Source organism: Oreochromis niloticus, linkage group LG3, assembly GCF_001858045.2.
Source record: "Oreochromis niloticus isolate F11D_XX linkage group LG3, O_niloticus_UMD_NMBU, whole genome shotgun sequence".
Classification (NCBI taxonomy): Eukaryota; Metazoa; Chordata; class Actinopteri; order Cichliformes; family Cichlidae; genus Oreochromis; species Oreochromis niloticus.
The window spans coordinates 24,662,275-24,682,682 of NC_031967.2; the positions used below are offsets into that span (position 1 = coordinate 24,662,275).

Sequence of the window (20,408 nt, forward strand, 5' to 3'; positions counted from 1 at the left end):
ACGCGTCGACTATTAAATCAGTCGTCGACGATTTTGATCGTCGACGTAATCGTGACTAGTCGACTAATCGTGGCAGCCCTACCAGGGTGTACTCCGCCTCTCGCCCTATAACAGCTGGGATAGGCTCCAGCGCCCCTCGCGACCCTGAAAAGGATAAGCGGAAGTGAATAGATGGATAAAATAAATATGAATTAATTAGTGCAATTTCTTTAACTATAGATAATGACTAAATCCTTCAGGACAATGTCACATCAGTGCACTGAACTCACTATGTTATCCATCTAACAGAGCCTAAACACACAATTTCCTCCTCATGAATGAATTTATGCTGCACTAATCTGAATGTTTGGAGGGTACTCCCAGTAGTCAAAGCTGACTTACCTTTGTTTGTATGATGGCGTATTCACAACGTGGTGGCTTAGAAATAGTCGAATCTCGTACCCAGTCCTTGGTGAAGTGGATGTGCGCCTCCAGACATTTATTATTGCGAAATTGCTTTGCTGTGTATGCGCTGACTGCACAGACAAGGTAAAAAAAATGTATCAGGCTAAGTCAATAGCGGTTTGGTCTTCAGGGTTTCTACTCCAATGCCGTTATTTCATACGGGTCCACATTTTCAATGCACGCTATTTTTTGCAAGTATCGTCTCTTTGCATCCGGACGCAATCTGTCTCTATACCATCCTTTTTCTTTTGAGCTGCTTTTAAGTATGGTTCGTAGCAATCTTTCTTCCAATAGAGAGCGTTTGTTTTGATTCGTGGCCTGCTAAAATGGTGCCGTGCTCCCACAATGCATTGCGGCGTGACGTCAACTCCAAAGCCCTATAACTGAAATGTTGACATCGCTCCAGGCTCATCTGCACCATATCTGCACTTAAAAATAACAATAATCTCATAGTTTTTCCATCAGCCTGCAGAAATAAAATGAGGAAGGACAGTTAAATATGTGCAGCCCACCAGATGACATCATGCGATAGCTGACAGCACAGGCAGATTATAAGGAAGTAAAACTGACAGAATACAGAGCAACATGGCAAAAAGCTGGAATGAAAGCTCTTCTTTTTACTGTAAATAACACCTTGATAATGCATGAAACTTGATTTATTTTAAAAAACACATTCGCTCTATTGGAAATTTGGTCATTAATACAATATTTTATTGCAGTACTTTGCATATTTCCTTTGTATGGAATCAGTTATTGTGGTAAAATGTGCATAAATAAAGAAAAACACTTTAGGAATATTTATTATGATAGCGTTAGATATCCACTGTTTACCAGTAAGTCATGATATCAGGCTTCTGTTTTAGAGCTTCTACAACAAATTTGATAATTAAATCATTTCTGTTTTAATAAATAATTAAAGATTGTAAACAAGGACCATGTGTTATTCATTTACACGCTTAATCCAGTCACTGCAGTATTTTTGATGAGGTATTCTACACATAATTGAATACTTTGGACAGAGAGCCAGATTTCAGCTCTGTAGAAGAATACAGTACATATCTGAGATAAGTATGACAATACCATAATTGATTTATGTGATTATGTGAATTTCCATATTGTGTAAGTTTTTCAAGTGTAATTTTGTTAAATCATGGCCTTAATTTTCTGATTTTTGTTCAAAAATCTTAAGTGTGCGATTCTAACTTACACCACAAGGGAGCACCTTCCTCCAAGTGAGAATTAATAATAATAATAATGTATACTTTATTGATCCCTGTGGGGAAATTCCTCTCTGCATTTAACCCATTCACTCAGTGAAGCAGTGGGCAGCCACCAGTGCAGCGCCCGGGGAGCAGTGTGTAGGGACGGTACCTAGTGTTAGTGTTGCATCTTCAGATTTTGAAAAAGGCAAAGAGTAAAACACACTGCCTGCCTTTATCTTATCATTTACTGTATTTTTGTGGTCTTTTTTTAGTTTAGGAAGTTATAAAAATCCCATATATGGTCCATATGAGTGTAAAGCTGAAACTTAACCAGAGCTTTGTTTTATTGGGATTTGTATTTGTTGGTTTGTTTGTTTATTTTGCACTTTGTAATGTAACATGGTGCTGCTGAGACAGTAGGAGCTAACTTAGCTCACCACACAAGCCTGCCCTGCCTGTGTGTGTGTTTTTAAGCTTAAAGCTCCTTTTTGTAACAATTATACAACACACTACCTGCACCTCAGTGGACTGTGAAATGTGAGACTCTGAGATTGTGATGCATTTGCAGTGTGTTTAGAACAAATCAATGTGAATAAATAAAGGTGAGGAAGATCAGAAAGAGAGGAAATCACACTACCTGTCATCCATTTCATCATTTACCTGTTTTTTCAGGACCAGATATAATCTGCTGACAGACCTTTAACTAGCCGTGTGTTTCATAGGTCCAAATCTTTGTAAATAGCAGACGTAGACACACACACACATTGCACTATGTTGAGTTTTCTAAACACATGTTGTTATTACAGTGTTTCATCTTTATTTGCAATCTCTTTGTTTTTTGTATTGTTGTTAAATATTGAGTGAGATTATCAGGCTGTCTTCAGATGAGTGTTAGTGTTTTTCTTTGATATGCCATCAAATAATAAACTTTACTTTGAATTCAAATGTTCTCATTTTACTTTAGTTTGTGAGTCACACACGTCTTTAGAAGAACTACACAGTGAGTCACTTCCTGTGTTTGGGGTCACAACCAAACTTAAAAGTAGAATTTCAGCACATCATGAGAACATTCACAGATCTATGCTGAGATTAAAGAAACACTGTGACTGTAGAACTGATGATATTTGAGCTCAGAGTGTGGAGGATGAATTTCAACAAAGTTCCTTCAATAAACAATATAAGGATTACAACAGTTTCATAATGATGGAGAAGATCTGGGGTCAAATAAGAATAAAAAAAGATGTCTGGAGGTACAGAACAACTTTTACAACCACAAGTCAGAACGGTGCTCTTAAGATGAGGTGAATCTATGAACCCATGAATATATGAAAATGCTGGCTGAGAAGATGACTCTCAGTCTGCAGAAGAAGAAAACTCCAGCAGGATCCACAGGACACGACAACAAAGACAAAACTATGACCTGCAAAGTGTGTCAGTAACTAAGCAACAGAGCACCTTTGTATATCACAGAGAAAGGTAGGAACACAAAACAGGAAGAAGCTTAAATGTATGCAGTGGACAGGAAATGTGAACACGTCACACAACTGCTGTGGTCAAAGCTACAGGAGCTGTTTGAGGTTGGTGTAAAAGGAAGGAAGCACAGAGAGGTGATAGAAGGAGGAGCTGAATATAAACTCTGGTCTTATCTACATTAAGTGCAGCTTCTCTTTGTTCTGCATTTATTATCAATGCAAAGTCGAACACTTTGAGATTAGATGCAGATCAGCGTGCAGGGCTGGACGTGAGGATGGGGCACTCTTTGCTCTGTTTGCTGGGGTTATTCTGTGAGTACAATACACACCTTTACTGTTTGAATGGCAGCGATGAAGGAAAATGTTTCTCACTGGTGACAATTACAGTGTATCACTGCTTTAACCTGTTTACCTGACAGCTTCAACACAGCAGACTAGTGACTGTTTAAACTGTTGCATACATTACATTTACTGTTCACACTTTTTAAACATTGTTTGAGTTTTAATGTTTTTTTAAGATTTCTTCATGTTTCAGCCTGTTTGACAGCTGATTGAAACACATAAATTAGGTGATGAGTAATAACTGTGCAATCTGAAGATTTACCTTTAAAAAAGCCTCAGTTCATATATTTATTGTGATTTTGTCAGTTGTATAATGTCTGATGATGCTTCATTCATTATTTTAGTGCTCAGTACAGTCATCCATGGAAACACTGAAGGTGAGAAACTGTTTTTTCTTCCATTTATATCATATGTGTTGATCTTAACTAGTATTTAGCTTCTCCTGTGTTGCTCTAAATGACGTCCTCTGTGTTATATTTTGTATCATAAACCAAACATTTCATTGAGATTATTGGTTAAAATGTTAATATAACCATGTTAAGTGTGTGAGCACTCAAACACACACCCACGATACAAACTGTATATTTACTGAAGAGCTGTGGCTTCATACATGTGGATTTTCTTTTCATGTTTATCTGATCTGAAAATATCAACAGTGTGTGTAGTGCAGATTATCTCACTGAGTTATGTTGTTGGCATGTATGCTGGATTATATAGTGGGATTTTTTTTTTTTTTGATTACCTCTTGGAGTTATAAAACACTGATGACAAATTAAAGGAAAATCTAATATAAAACATGGTAACCAAATGCTGCTCTGAGCTCAGCATAGAGTTTGTTACCTTCATCCCTCATTTGGTGTTTTGATTGGAAGCTGTTTAACACGTCACTCCAAAAGTCTGTGTAGATGTTCAGTGTGTTGAATTGTGTGGCTGCAACTCCAACTCCAAAAGATGACTCACATTATTTAAAATTTGCATCAAACATTCAGAGCATCAATTTTATACTTTTGATCTTTTTCTAAATGACAGAACTTGGAGTGAAGGCCACTCTGACAGCAGACAGATTAACCATACCAGCAGGGGGCAGTGTGACACTGACCTGTGATGTGAAGAACTCTGCTGACTTTGAATATGGCTGGTTCAGAGAACCCCGTTTAAATTCTAATCAGAAGACCGAAGTAGCTGGTGAATCAAAGAGAGAACTTGTGACCTCTGAAGGCGGCATCTACAACTGCAGAGGACGTATAAAAGGGACAAATTCAGTCACAGTAGAAAGTGACTCAGTCATCATTCAGGAAACTGGTGAGTTTAACATTTTAATCTGGATTAAAACATCTTGGGTTCTTCAAAGTTTGAGAAAACTCACTCTAAAAAACTGGTAATGTAAAAAGTGAATGATGTGACCTCATCTTTTCTCTACAACGAATAATTATTTTTAAATATGTGAAATCTCTTAATGCAGCATTTGTGACCTTTAAATTGTCTCAGAAAAATTTGTTCTATGTTTTGTATTTAATTAGTGGATAAATCATTGAACCTAATACAGCTGATTAAAGTTATTGATCTGAACTGTGCAGAAAAGAAAACATCAAACTTCTTCATCCTGTAATGTGATGAAAGATGAGGACACACACACACACGCACACACACACAAACACACACACACACACACACACACACACTGTAGCATCTAGTGTTCTGCTTTATTTGTGATTTGTGTTTCAGCTTCATCTGTAATCTGTTTGTTTGTTTGTTTTAAATATTGAGTGAGATTATAAACCTGTCTTCAGACGAGTGTTAGTGTTTTTCTTTGATATGCCATCAAAAACATTTTCACTGTAGAACTGTGTGATAATATTTCAGCTAAAGGTGTGGAGGAAGAATTTCAACAAGTTACTCTGAATACAACAGATTCATAACGATGGAGAAGATCTGTGGTGAAATAAAATTAAAGGAGGATGTTTGGAGGAACAGAACAACTTAAACTACCACAAGTCAGAATGATGCTCTTAGGATGAGGCGAATCTATGGCACCATGAATAGTCCTGAATATGTTAAAACACCAGCGAGAGGGAAGTAAAACTCAACATAAGACACAAGAAACAAATGACTACCAAAATAAAATGTTACATTAAAATTACCACAATAAAACAGGAAGTGTAGATTAATAACTAAACAGGGAAACAGACACAGTAATAAAGTTAACAAATGGGAACTGATACAGGAGGATGAGACAGGAAACACTGATGGAACAAATGAAACTCTGAGACTAAATTATAAGAAGAACTAAAGGCTCTAAAAATGCTCAAAAATAAATAGAGATCTTTAAAAAAAACTGCAAACATGAACAAACAAAGAATTCAACCTCAAAAAACTCAGAAACACAAAGTCAGAACCAGGATCACGACACACTCCAGACTTATATCCTCTTTAGATTCATCAAATATTCTCACAATTAATGTTTTTATGGTAAAACTTGAAATTAGAAGCTCTCTAATATGTAACTCCACCAACTTTTAGTTGTGTTGTGATATTTTTTCACTTTAATTTACATCAAATGGTTTTTTTTGTTTTGTTTTTGTTTTTGTATTTCTTTATTACAGGACATGGAGTGAAGGTCACTGTAACAGCAAACAGCACAACCATACCAGCAGGGGGCAGTGTGACACTGACCTGTGATGTGAAGAACTCTGCTGACTTAAAATATGAGTGGGTCAGAGAAACCTCATCTGCTGTGAAGTCCACAGAAGCTGTTGGATCAGATAAAGTGATCAAGATCTCTAAAGGAGGAAAATACCAATGCAGAGGATGGAGAACAGACACAACTTCACTCATAGCACAAAGTGATCCAGTCATCATTCAGGAAACTGGTGAGTTTAAACATTTAATCTGAAAGTAATTTATGGACCTGTCAAGCATCTAAGAAGGGCTAATAAAACTGTTGTAGTTTCGTCAAAATTTCAACAGCTGTCGAATTTCTCATAATAATAATAATAATAATAATAATAATAATAACAATAACATCTAGTAGCTAATCAGTTAGAAATGTAATATATGGGTCAGTGATTCATAGACACATTTTTATGTAAATACAAAAAAAATCCTGTGATAAACTGATGGCATGAGCTGTAGCTGACCAATGAGAAACAGCTGGATTAATCACCTAATAATGACATTGTTCAGGCAGAGGGATACAATAAATATATATGAGATTCTATAAGAAAGAAAAATATCTGAGAAAATATGTTAAAAACAAACATTACTGTGGTTAATCAGCCAACACTGATCAGCCAGACACACATTAAAAGCTGAGGCAGGACCAAAGAAACGGGTGATGCATTAATGCAGCGTCCAAACACCTCCCATCCCCTGGAGGAGCAGCTGGCCCAACAATCAGGAGGTTTCTGGGGATCTGCTTTTAATTATAGAGCCAACAAGCAAACAGGATATTAGTTATTACAATATTTATTCCTCATGACGAGGCACAAGCACTATTTATGGGGGTACCGGCAATCTGAGGTTGTGGGTTAGTACCAGTTTTCTTAAAGTTATTCAGATTTGTAGCCCACTTTGCAAAAAGAGGGATTAGGGTAGCATGACCACACCTGAAGACGACCATGAAGAGTTAAGTGTCAGATGTTATGACCCACACTGTCAGTCAACCTGAGCCGACAGAGCAGGAGGGGTCCAGCAAACTGTATCAGCAGAAAAGGACAAAACTCACAGAAGGACCACAAAGAGGCCCCGGGGCCCATGATGATCACGTAATTATTAACGGGCCCAACCAGGGATTAGTAAAGCGCTCTAAATACAGCCAGGTGTGTAAAGACTTTCATATCCTCAATGCAGACATTTTTATCTGTGACGACCGAATAATAATAATAATAATAATAATAATAATAATAATAATAATAATAATAATAATAACAATAGTAATAATAATAATAACAATAATTATAATAATAATAATTATGACTGACACGTGTGTGGTTTGCTATTTTCAGGTATGTACTACAGATGTGAGCAGCACGTGTGTTTTCTGTATATTTTGCAGTTACTGGGTGATCAGACCTCTGTACTGGTGTTAGTGACTCAGTCCTGGTAGTAAACTGGTCACAGGTTTCACTGACTGCACACAGACACTCAGACATGGCAAAGCTCCTGATAAGCTAAGACATGGTCACAACCTGTGAAGCAATGAATTCTTTAAACATTTCATTGATACAATAATGGTGCAAATAATGTGTGAAATTCACATGTATAAATCATCAATCTTAGCCAAGGTAATGAAAGTTTTACTTTAACTTTCTTTCTGAAAATAATTCATATTTATTTACCGCATCCCTCCACCTGAACAATGTCATCATAAGGTGATAAACACAGCTATGTTTCAGGGGAGGGGCACCAGGTCAGGGCTTGGCCTTTCCTGTCAGTAGATTTAGAGTCAGTCAGGTGAAAACATCCAGTTTCCCACTCCGACATCTCCGTTCTGGGTATCAGGCTCCCAGCCTTCACCACTGCATGATTGTGATTTGGTATAAAATTATGTTACTTTTATTATCCCCCATAAATGACCTGACAGGTGGGGCCATAAATGACTTTTTCATATAAATGATCATCACCTTGAGCTCCATTCTGAAAATAAATATGGAAACAATAGTGAATGTTTTCATTAATGCAGTGTTTGCTCACCTTTCCTTGTTACTGGAAACCACTTCATCCTCTTTTATATATTTGAATCAGAGGATAAATGCTTGAAATGAGTTCAGCTGTTTTAAAGTTATTGATCTGAACAGAAAGGTGAACATAAAACATTCATTTCAGATTTCTGCATCTGTTTTTGTTCTGTTAGGATTTCAAGCTGCAAACTTCTGACTCTTGTTAATCGGCCTTTTTATAGAAAATATTTTTCTTTTCCATCTTCAATCAGCCAGCAGGAGGAGATTCAGCTACAGGGATGATCAAAATGTTCATTCCCTTTGTGTCCTAACTGATGAATTTTACTGTGGAAAGTTTCCATCAGTGATGCAGCATCCCAGCTGGTCTCATATTTGTGTTTATTTGTTTGTTGAACAGTTTTGGCTGCTGTGAAACTGCAGCACAGCTGGTCTCAGATATTCACTGGTGAGACAATCACTCTCAGATGTGAGATTCAGGGAGGTGAAGGAAAGGTGTGGAAATATGAATGGACAGCACCCAACACAAACAGCCCTCCAACATCCAGTGAATACAGGATCAGCAGAGTTTCAGTGTCCCACAGTGGAGACTACAGATGTCGGGGTAGCAGTGACTATCTCTTAACAGGATGGAGTGATGCCTTCACACTGACAGTTTCATGTAAGCTGCTCTACAATTCAAACTGAAGTTTCCTGTTTTCATTTCTACGTCTGTTTAAACTCAACATCAAGAAACAATTCAGACCCTCCAAGAAACTCACTGTGCAAACAGACAAACAGCTGAGTGCACTGTGACTCTGAAATAACTCATTTAAAGGGGAATGAAACGAGATGACAGTTTTAATGAACAAATAATAAATCAGGTGCATCTGTAGTGTAGTTTTCAAGTAAGACAGATCACCTGTGTCACAGAGCCACAGTGAGAGCAGAGAGGACAAACACAGCAGTGATACCAGCAGTTCTTCAGTCTGTCTTTCAGTGAGGATACAAATACCAAGACACAGTTTATGAAATTTGGTGGAGCCAAAGAAAGAAGCCGTTTAATTTTACTGTGGATGCAGATTCGTTTTTAAAAACTCTGCTGAGAAATGTTTTTACTAAAGAAAAGCTTTTATCACTCAAGTTTAGATTTTCATCATGTTTCTTGCATTAAGGCTTTGTGTTTCCCTGCATGAATTAAACATCTCTTTATAAAAGCAGACCAGTGTTGCATTCTGGGAAACCCAGCAGAATTTGCAGCTCATGAGCATCATATGCTGCACCTTTATTCAGCTTTATTCAGCTTTTTCACCTCATATAAGCTGAACCAAATCCTCCAACATGGCCTCATTTCATTTATTTAATTTTAATGTTGTAGCCAAATCCCAAAGATAAAGGTTGACATTAATGAACACTGATGTGGGTGAATAGGCTCGGTGTAAATATGATGCAACTCCCTTGAATTCCCACAGGAATAACAGACACCATTCAGTGTAGTGTCACTTTAGAGTATTAAAGGAAAATGTAGAGAGGACACAAAACATCTAAAAGTAATTTGTATGTCCAACATTTGTCTTTGAATAGATGAAGAATAAATCAGAGAGAATCTGTAGTGTAGTTTTGTATGAAGACAGTCTAATGTGTCACATGCAGGTAAATATTTTCTGTTTGGTGCTAGAAGCTAAATGACTGAGTGAATGTGTAAAGTGTGATCATTTCTATAACAAAGTTCTTCCTGAAGCAAGTGACAATCTGATGAACTTTTTCCTGTAAACTCCACAGCAAGTAAACCCAGAGCCACACTGACAGCACAAAGTTCAGTCCTACCAACAGGGGGCAGTGTGACACTGAGCTGCTCTGTGGAGGGCTCTGCTGGCTGGAAGTTTGACTGGTTCAGACCTGATTCAGTCTCTTCTAAAGCTCAGCTCATGAGAGGAAATGAAGCAAACAGAGTTATTAGTGTCTCACAAGGAGGTCTGTACCACTGCAGAGGAGGGAGAGGAGATCCAGTTTACTACACAGAGGACAGTGCTCCAGTTATGATTGGTGAATGTTAAGTTTTGTTCTGAAATGAAACAAATTCATGATTAATGTAAAAGTAGTACCTGATAAAGTGAAAGTTTTGTTTCCTGATATTCTTTTATTATCTATTTTTATTTGTTTGTTGGGGAACAGTTCAGGCTGTTGTGAAAGTGCAGCAGAGTTGGTCTCAAATGTTCACTGGTGAGACAATAACCTTAAAATGTGAAATAAAGGAAGGTGAAAACAGGGAGATGAAATATGAATGGAAGTTACCTCACAGAAACACCCCCAACACAAACAGCCCTCCAACATCCAGTGAATACAGGATCAGCAGAGTTTCAGTGTCCCACAGTGGAGACTACAGATGTCGGGGTAGCAGTGACTATCTCTTAACAGGATGGAGTGATGCCTTCAGACTGACAGTTTCATGTGAGTTGGACCATGATTCATGCTGACATTTAATGTTTTCATGTTTACATCTGTCTTAACAGGAAAACTGTTACTGTAAACTGAAAGCGAGATTTCAAGAACCGATAAGTGGGATTGATAAGCAGGCAGAGACTAACGATTCCCAGGACTTAGACTACTGGGAACCAGTTCTCTACTCCCATCCCTGCATGCAGGATTACTAATTGCTGTTTGTGTTTTTAGATAAATGAATCAGTGTTTAAAGTGTGATCAGTACTGTTGCAAGTTTATTCTTGATTATGTTTTAATGTTTACTTATTTTCTTTCTTCAACAGCAAGTAAACCCAGAGCCACACTGACAGCACACAGTTCAATCATACCAGCAGGGGGCAGTGTGACACTGAGCTGCTCTGTGGAGGGCTCTGCTGGCTGGAAGTTTGACTGGTTCAGACGTGATTCAGTCTCTTCTAAAGCTCAGCTCATGAGAGGAAATGAAGCAAACAGAGATATTAGTGTCTCACAAGGAGGTCTGTACCACTGCAGAGGAGGGAGAGGAGATCCAGTTTACTACACAGAGGACAGCAGTGACGTCACAGTTAAAGAAACACGTGAGTTTAATTTTTTTTTTATTTCTGCCAAACTGAGAGATCATCATGTGACAATAACTTCAGCTAAAAACTTTGCCTTTGTTAACGCTGTGATGGTGGAAACTCTGGGTTTTCAGTTCCAGAAAGAGAGTTAACTAAAAAGCTGATTCAGGCCCCCAATCCATTGTGTCTTTAAGTTTTAAAGTTTCGAGTCATCCATTTGTTAATGCGAGTAAAACACAGAGATAGAGTTCAGTACATCACTGTCATTTAGCTATACATACGCAAACAGCTGTGTATAATCAATATAACTATGGTAACCAATGCTATGCTTTCTGATAAAGTTTCCAAGTGGCAGCATCTCAGAGGTTATTAAACCCGATTTGCTCATTCACCTAAAATCTATAATTTTAAGTTGTTTACATGGCATCATAACTGTGTGTTCTGATGAAGCACTCCTGCAACTGCTGAGAGGCTGCCTCTGGCCTGGTTTTCACTGTCTTTGTGCTGATTGTAGCAATTTTACTAAGTGGGATATGTGCCCGGATCAAAACAGTTATCAGTGGTCAGACTGGCCCGAGGTGTGGTTTAACCCTGTAGCCTGTTGGAGGTTGATTTTTTTCGCTCACATTATTCTCATGTTTTAAACTGCAGAATTTTTATGTTTCTATTTGTCTCTACCTGGATATTTTCCTGTGAACAGTTCCCAGTAAGCCCACTGTGACCCTGCAGCCATCCTGGACTCAGATATACAGCGGTGAGACAGTCACTGTCAGATGTGAGATTCAGGGAGGTGAAGGAGCTCAGTGGACGTATGAATGGAGAGCAGCCAAGTTAAACACACCTCCAACATCCAATGAATACAGAATCATCAGAGCTACTGAGTCTGACAGTGGAGGATACAGCTGCCGGGGCAGAAGGGACTATTTCTTCTCAGAGTGGAGTGATATCATCACACTGACTGTATCATGTAAGTTGGAGATCTTTCATCTATAATAGTTAAAAAAAAAATGCTTCTTTTTGATACAACTTTGTAGCTGTCTTAGTGATGCTCAATAAATAGTTTTTGCTTTCAGTTGGCAAAGATCATAAACAGATATTTTTTTCATTTTTTTAATAAACGTAAATGTTTTGGTTTTTTTCCTTTTCTGATGTTGCTGCACATGTGGATTACAGAAACATGCAGAAACTGTATTATGATGTAGTTAGTTCAGGTCTTACTCTCTAACGCCAAGGAGACACACAAGTTTGTAAATGTGATAACTAAAGAATGAAGCGACATGGGAGTTTGAAATTGATACCATAGGTGGGTCTACTGGGAAGAATCCATTGTGTGATGTTTACATCTTCCCTTCTGGGAACGCTGGCATCCTCCCACAGTCAAAACAAGTTTTACAAGTACACAAATCCAGAAATGTTGATTTCCACTATTCTTCTCACCGTTAAAGAAAAACCTTAGAATTAGAAAGTGTTCATGTCTCTGCAGTAGAAGATATGATTCTTCTAGAGTCTGATCAGTAAATTATTCCATACTTCAATATAACATTTACTATCATTTTAACAAATATATCTCTAAAGCAATGAATTAAATATTAAAGATTCACAGTGCAGCTTACACCGAAATAAGAGCCTTGTGTGAGTCTGGCTGTGAGTGACACTCTGGTAAACCCATGATGGAATTGCAGGTGTAGAAACAGGAAATCCTTTGCTCTTTTCCAGTGAAATAGACAAATCAGAGTCTCACAGTAAGGTTTCTGCTGAGGAGGAAGATGAGAGTTTGCTACACAGAGTATAGTCAGTCAGTTTAGATTAACTTCTTTTTTTAAAAATTTGGGTTTAAAACACAATACAAGGTGAATTCATGTTTCTAAATTTCATTGAGGACCAAACAGAAAGACATTTGTTTAACCTGTTTGACATTATGATGTTCATATGGGAAATTCTTGACTTGATTTATAAGTGGGAAACAAACAGCAGGATAAAAGCTCCAAATCAAAATGAATACAGGATTAGATCTGCTTCATCATCCAACAGTGGAAACTATCGCTGTAAGGGCAGAATGAAAAGTTCACAGCATAAAACAACAGAGTGGAGTGATTCAGTCACACTGACAGTTTCTGACAGTAAGTAGAGTCATAGTTCATTTAACCTGGAAATAGAAACAGTTTGTAAAAATGTGTTTTTATTAGTACATGTTGAGATATTTGACATGTTTAGATAGTCTCACTCTTAAAGTTCATCATAAATATTTGTGAGTCAACATTTTAGTGACATTGAATTCAGAGTTAAGAGACGAAACATTGAGAGAAAATCTTTGTTGAACAGATAAACCCCGTCCTGTCCTCACTGTGTCTCCATCATGGCTGAGTCCTGGAGCCTCAGTAACTCTGAACTGTGAGGTTGAACATCCGTCTGCAGGATGGAGCTTCTACTGGTATAAAGCTGTTCCTGATCTATCAGAGAAATCCTCCAGTTATGAGCTGCTACCTGATGGCAGTGGGACTGCACAGGACTCCTACATCATTCATGGACAGACACACGCAGCAGGATATGTGTGCAGAGCTGGAAGAGGAGACCCAGAGTATCACACTGATCACAGTCAGCCAAAGTTTGTCTGGTCTGCAGGTGAGAGATTTTGTCTTTCCTCTCTTGTCATTTACCAGTGACAAGGATAAAATGAGATTTAAAGCCCATATTGGCAGATGACTGGTACTTTTATGTTTTCTAATTAGGTATTTCCTAATTATAACCTCTTCTCCACCATGGAAACATGGGGGGGCAGATTACACATGAGGGAGTAAAATGAGGAGATTACTTTGAAAAGAAGAGACACAGACAGGCCCAAAGAAACAAACATCCACTCATCTGTTGACTTCCATAACTATAATTCAGGGTTGTGGGGAACACTGAGTCTATCCCAGCTGTCTTGAATGCTTGGAAAGAAGGAAACAGTTACCTTCTTTTCAAGTGCTTATGACTACGATGACCTGAGAACGACTGAGAACCCACAGACGTATCTCAGCTGTCACAGGGTGGTGAGAAATTGGCTCCAAGAAATGAACAACAAACTAAAAAAGAAGAAAAAGACTGAGTCAGAGAGGAAAAGAAAATACTGGTAGAAAAGAGGATAAATAGATGAACACACAGACTGAGTGTTAACGTGTGACAAGAAATAAAGATTTGGAGACATGCAGAGGTTTAGAAGAAGTTTTACAATATTCACTTTTTCAGATGTTCATTCAGCAGCGTCTCTCACAGTGAGTCCTGACAGAGTGCAACACTTCACCTCTGACTCTGTCTCACTGACCTGTGAGGGAAACTTCACTGAGTGGAGAGTGAGGAAGTTCTCTGAGGACGGCTTCCTGTCTCACTGTTGTGACTGCCAGAAACTGCGTGGATCCTCTTATAAGATCCACAGCTTACAGGAGGGTGTTACAGTGTACTGGTGTGAGTCTGACTCTGGAGAGTTCAGTAATGGAGTCAAACTCACTGTGCAAGGTATTCATTAGGTTTTTTTCTAAATTTAAATTCTTCACAAATCCAATTGCTTCAACACAAATTTTAAACATTTCATGCTGTCTGTTAGAGACACCACTCAGCAGGTTGTAACAACTGACTCTCTCATTGGTTTCTTTCATTATTAATTTATATATTTATTATTTCTCTTGGATTTTTAAACAAACAAACAAACAAACACACACACACACACGCACATATATATATATATATGTTTGTTGTTACTTATATATATATGTTATTTAATATTTCAGGTTTTGTTTTATGGTTTGTGTTTTTTATTATTATTAATTTTGATATTTACAATCAAATATTTTTAATCTTTGATGTGAGTTCAATTTACACACACTAAATAGAATTAATTCAGAGTTCGGGCTGGCATTGTGATCATGTGATCTGTTCAGCTTTATTTTGTTTCTGGCTCTGACCTAAAGTTTTCTCATTTCAGGTTTTGGATGTGAAAGAAGTTCATTTATCGTTCCGTTCATCATCGGACTTGTTAGTGGAATTATTGTTGTGCTGCTGCTGATGTGTTGCTACAGAAAGTTGAAGGGTGAGAGATTTTCTGATCGACTTTAATTTTTTTTTTTTTTTTTTGTAATGCTGTGACACTTTTAAACAAACTGATGTAATAATGTTTGTGTTTTTACAGAACCCTGTTGTAACAGGTTGGTGCAGCAGTTTAGTTTCATTTTAGACACAACAATAACTTTGAATTATTCCTCATTAAATTTACATTATTTGTTAAATGTTTCAGTCTCACTCAGTCTCAGAGAACCAATCAAAGCTCTGCTTCACAACAAACAGCCAATCAGAATGAGACTCAGGTTTACTCCTCTCTTCTTCATGGTGAGCCCAGAAATTTTTACTTTTCTCTTTATTACAGTTTTTAACACTCAGTTTGTTATGAAGAAAAAAAAACCTTTTATTAGAAAAAAACAAAAATAAATCATTATATTTAACTTCTTTTATAACTTCTATTTTCAATGACTTGTAGGTGATCTTTCAGTCTATGAACCAATCAGAGGCTCTGGAAACACTGGAAGTGGTACAAACAGTATAAACTTTGATAATAACAGAGCTGTAAGAAATGTAAATATTTATTCTGACTGATCAAACTTCATTATTTCAGCAGATGAATACAACAATGTCACATCTGGATTTCAGCTTGAAGGTCTTCATAAAAGGAGTGAGTACAACAAACATGAAATGTAATAATTGGTCGATTGTTTTTGTAACTTGTGTAATTTTAGAGGAAGACAGTCTCCATGTTATTAAATACAATAATCCATCATCACAACAGGCAGACATGATGGCACAGAGGAGAGCTCTGACTACAATAATGTGAATCCTGAATCAGCCTCAGGTACAAATGTGAACTCTACAGACACTGAATCATTAGTAATCAGATTACATGTGCAGTAAATGTGTGACATCATTGTTAAAGTTTCAGAGTTTTGTGGAGCTGATGAGCTGAATCACGACTTTCTTTAGTTACGTTCTGTTTCTGTTGTGGTGTCTGAATAAAATAATGAGCCTCTTAAATTTCAAACACATGCAGCTAAAATGTGAGAAAGTGTAAGTTTCCCTGATGAGATCAGTTCTGTGTGATTAAAGAGTGAAAGTGTAAAAGGTCAGAAAGCATCATCACATCTTTGGCACCATTATTTCTTTGTTTTTTCACTTTTGAAGTCGTATTTGTTCTGATTTTGTTTCAGGTCCATAAAAAGATTATTTCAACAAAACTCAAGACTCACGAACAACGTCAGCAACAAAATCCAACTCAGAACATTTTGACGTTTAGAGAACTGCCAGCATCCAGATCAACAGCAGTTATATTAAACAATGACATGCTCTTGGTTTAATGTCAGCACTGGAAGACTGATAATATGGTTCATCTTTGTATTAAAATCTTATTGTGTTTATTTCTGTTGTAATAAGTGGAGGTTGGATGGTGTGGGACATTGTTTCCATCATGACACAATTTCATGATTTGGTTCTGTGAGTTTGTTTCAGTCTTTTATTTTAAAAAAATATCTTTAAGATGTTCACTCACTTCTTCCTGAATTTTACCTGCGATCTTTAAAGCTTACTGTATGGACATTTTATTGTATATTTTTGCATATCAGTAACAACAACAACAACAACAACAACAACAACAACAACAAATAATAATAATAAATAATAATAATTCTCATGTTAATTACATTACTTGTTGCCAAATTGTGATGCACAAAAACTGTATAGTCAATGTTCAGATTTTACAGTGTGATTCACGTCATCACTGAGGCCATGAAAGAGAAAAATCTGTGTTTGATCAAATTGTTTTCTGTAGGTGATGTTTGTGTCTTTTATGCTGTGAACAGTTTGATGTGTGTAAAATAATTGTGGTGCTTTAAAAACTAATCAAAATAATATCACAACAAAACTTCCTCTGAGTGACCCGTTATGCTTATATGTATATAAAAATGTTGTTTCTTCTTTATCCAATTTATTAATCAGCTGAAAATGACTCATGATTTCTGGCTGACTTGATGCATTCTCAATCATCCAGGAAAATAAATCTCCAAAAGTTGATTCTGTTCATCTGGACGTAGCGTTTTCTGGGAGAAACGTTTCGTCACTCATCCAAGTGACTTCTTCAGTCTCAGCTGACTGCAGGTTTCCCCAATCTTATAAACAGTACATTTGCATAATGACTGAAACCAGCCCACTGAAGGAACAATGGGCTGTTTATAAGATTGGGGAAACCTGCAGTCAGCTGAGACTGAAGAAGTCACTTGGATGAGTGACGAAACGTTTCTCCCAGAAAACGCTACGTCCAGATGAACAGAATCAACTTTTGGAGATTTCTGGCTGAGCTCCCAGAAAAGAGGAAACTCAGCCTGTGGTTAAAGAGAAAAATGTTTTGTTCAGTAAATGACTTGTTTAAGCAAAGAGGCAACAAGAAATGCAGACAATAACAGCACATTTGTGTTCTCTTGACGACTACATGCTGACATTCTCAGATATAAATATAAAGTATTTCCTTAGTTGAAGGGATAAAAAGTGTCAGGTGTGCCCCTGTAGCTCTGCACTTGTTCTCTGTGTGGACTGCACATTTTTATATGATCTACCTGTACTGGGAAAAATACCACTCTGTGAGAACTGATGGAAACTCTCCTTTAGAATAAAATCAGCATATAGTTGTCAAGAGTGTGTTTCTCACACTGATAACCAGCTGTTTGTATGATTATTTATGATATGTTCAGTTAGTTATTCTGTTTTCACTTCATTGCTGCCCGACATGTTGCTAACAGAACAAAGTACAGAACAAAGAAGTAATCTGTTCTCCACATCAGAGAGACATCAGTGTTCAAGGTAGGTCCTGTGAAAGATCCTTTATTTACCAAGTAGCCACCTGGACTTATTTGGTCATTTTGGCTGTAAGAATCTCAGAATCAAACTATAAGTGAAGGCTTTTGCCCTTTTTTCAGAAAAACCTCAGCGTTCAATATCTGGCAGCCATTTCACATTATTGTATTGTTATGAGTGGAACCACAGTTTAAAGTGGGAAAGAAAAACAAACTCTGTTTTTTCAGATTTATAGTTATGTTGAAACTGATATTCAACAAAATGTAATACAACATAACTTTAAATATGAACTCTACTAAATTGGTACAAAAAAGGTTTTGAACCTATTCCACTCAGTTTTTCATAAATCCTCCCTTTTATATTATAAATTTCCAGGCATTTTGAGGTGTTGTCACTTCTCCACACCCGCCTCTCTGTTCCAGGTGTCATCAATTCTTACCTGTGATTGGACCGTCTTTGCACGTGCATTCTAATGATGCACTGTAAAGTTTTGTAACGCTCATCTTCTCATCTTTCAGTAACCGTTTGAAATGTCTCTCTTAACCCAACTGCTCGAGGAGTTACGGTAGTGTGGATCAGCCATGGTAAAACCCAGCGGGAGTTGATTTTTCTGTGTTCAGACAGCAGCAGCTTGTGAAAGTAATACACCAAGTATCCCCGAAAAGCTCAGCTTCTCTTCTTTTCTGAACCATTCACATTTTCCACGGGCTGGCCCAGAGTAAATAAGGGTAAGTGTCAGTGTGGATATACAGATATACAGAAGTACAATCACTGGACTGTGTTTACAGCTGGTGGCCAATAGGGGGAGACATTAATCGATTTATAATTTATTATAGCTGTCATGGTCTCCCAGTCCTCCTGGTCAACCAACACGTTCTCTCTCCTTACGAGTATAATGAACTCGATACTTTACTTTCTGTTTCCATTCTGTGTCTCCTGTACACACTGCAGCAGTTTCATCAAAGAGGCAACCTGGCTGTGTTAAAGGTCATGAAAATTCATTCAGAATTAGCAACAACAATGATGGTAAATGGACTGATTCTTATATAGCGCTTTTCTACTCTCCCGGAGCACTCAAAGCGCTCTATACAACATGCCTCATTCATCCAATCACACCCACTCGTACAAGCACTTCTAAACTCAAGTGCAACTAATAAGCATTCACACTCCGATGAACGCATCGGAGGGCAATTTGGGGTTAGTATGTTGCCCAAGGATATTTGGCATGCAGACTGGAGGAGGAATCGAACCACCAACCTTCCAATCAGTAGCTGATCTGCTCTACCACCTGAGCCACAGCCACCCAAATGATGTTATTAATTATATGACATCATCTGTGTTATATATTAAAAAGTATTGCTACCAGTATCAGTATCATCGATACAGGCCCTGTATTTACTTGGTATCAGATCGATACCAAATCTTGCAGTATTGCAAACAACAAACAAACAGTGAAATATTAAGTTCTTTAAACTGTTATTATTTCAGCACCATGGACAGCACACAAGGTTTTTACTGCATGAGCTGTGCTCTCTAACATGTGACTGTTTGTAGTGTATAGATCTCTCTCCCTCTCTTATGGTGACAGGTTAATAATTTTCATTAAAAAAAATATTGTTGTACTGTTTCTAGGGTCCCTGTCTCTGGGTATATGTGTACTCTGAAGAGCACATCTTGTCACTGTTTATGTATATTTGAATTAAGAAATCATAAGAGAATCTGTCACTCTCTGTACCCACAAAACCACATATAAATTTATTTTGCTTTGTGTAACTTCAGGTTGCCAGATCATTGTCACTCTCCACCTTTCCCATACAGAAACATATCTCAGACATAATCACCATCTACCATACAGAAACACCTGTGACATATAAACACTGGGGTGTGTTTACAGCTGGTATTCAACATAGGGCGCAATTTAGTTATTCATCGCAATGGATTAAACTGCTTCACAGAGTGTTAAATATTTCCAAGAGCTGTGATGATAAAGGAGACTTTGACTTCAGAGTCTATTACTTACATCACAGCATGTTGCAGAAGAATAAAAAAAACTCTGTGTGTTGTAAATGTAGCTGTAACTGTGTCTAAAGAACAAATTTAGATCAAAATAAAAGTTATTTTTTAGAAAGGATGAAACATTTCTTATTGATTATTGGCTGAAAGTGATTAAAATTTTTAATGTTGTGACACAGTGGGCCTGCACTCTGAAAGGGAGGGGAACATCCAAAGAGGCATATGCCTGCTGAATGGCCTCCACAACCCGGTGGGACAATCGAGACTTAGACAGGGGTCTGCCCAGAAATCCAGAGTCGAAGCTGACAAACGGCTTGTCTGTCTTCCTAAACGGCCGGGTAAGCAAGACATGCTGTGCCAAAAGCACGGAGACAGCACAGGGCAACCTGGCTC

At 37.6% G+C, this 20,408-nt stretch overlaps 2 protein-coding genes across 3 annotated transcripts in view; both read left to right on the forward strand.

Annotated features, from left to right (window-relative positions):
• Positions 1–20,408, forward strand: part of LOC109194482 (B-cell receptor CD22) — a 477,380-nt gene that overhangs the window by 17,036 nt on the left and 439,936 nt on the right. Inside the window, exons 1-2 of one of the 2 annotated variants that reach the window (XR_003219099.1) lie at positions 10,425–10,566; positions 10,881–10,898. Coding sequence is in view for 1 of the 2 variants with exons in the window: in XM_025905643.1 (XP_025761428.1) it covers positions 10,502–10,566 (65 nt within the window). In the remaining variant the exon portion in view is untranslated. Of the gene's footprint in view, positions 1–10,424; positions 10,567–10,880; positions 10,899–20,408 lie in introns of those variants that run through there. The other variant, XM_025905643.1, reaches the window with a different exon arrangement.
• Positions 2,893–8,378, forward strand: LOC102078461 (cell surface glycoprotein MUC18-like). The gene is made up of 5 exons (XM_019365478.2): positions 2,893–3,430; positions 3,805–3,837; positions 4,490–4,762; positions 6,064–6,330; positions 8,313–8,378. Exons 1-5 carry the CDS (start codon positions 3,394–3,396, stop codon positions 8,333–8,335), a joined length of 633 nt encoding a protein of 210 aa, XP_019221023.1. The 5' UTR covers positions 2,893–3,393; the 3' UTR covers positions 8,336–8,378.

What these genes read in the sequence shown, in the direction of transcription:
- LOC102078461 (XM_019365478.2), top strand. Translation starts at nt 3,394, where the DNA reads ATGGGGCACTCTTTGCTCTGTTTGCTGGGGTTATTCT. An exon ending in CTGTTTGCTGGGGTTATTCT is followed by an intron (nt 3,431 to 3,804) that starts GTGAGTACAATA and finishes TCATTATTTTAG; the next exon opens with TGCTCAGTACAGTCATCCAT. An exon ending in AGTCATCATTCAGGAAACTG is followed by an intron (nt 6,331 to 8,312) that starts GTGAGTTTAAAC and finishes TTGTTCTGTTAG; the next exon opens with GATTTCAAGCTGCAAACTTC.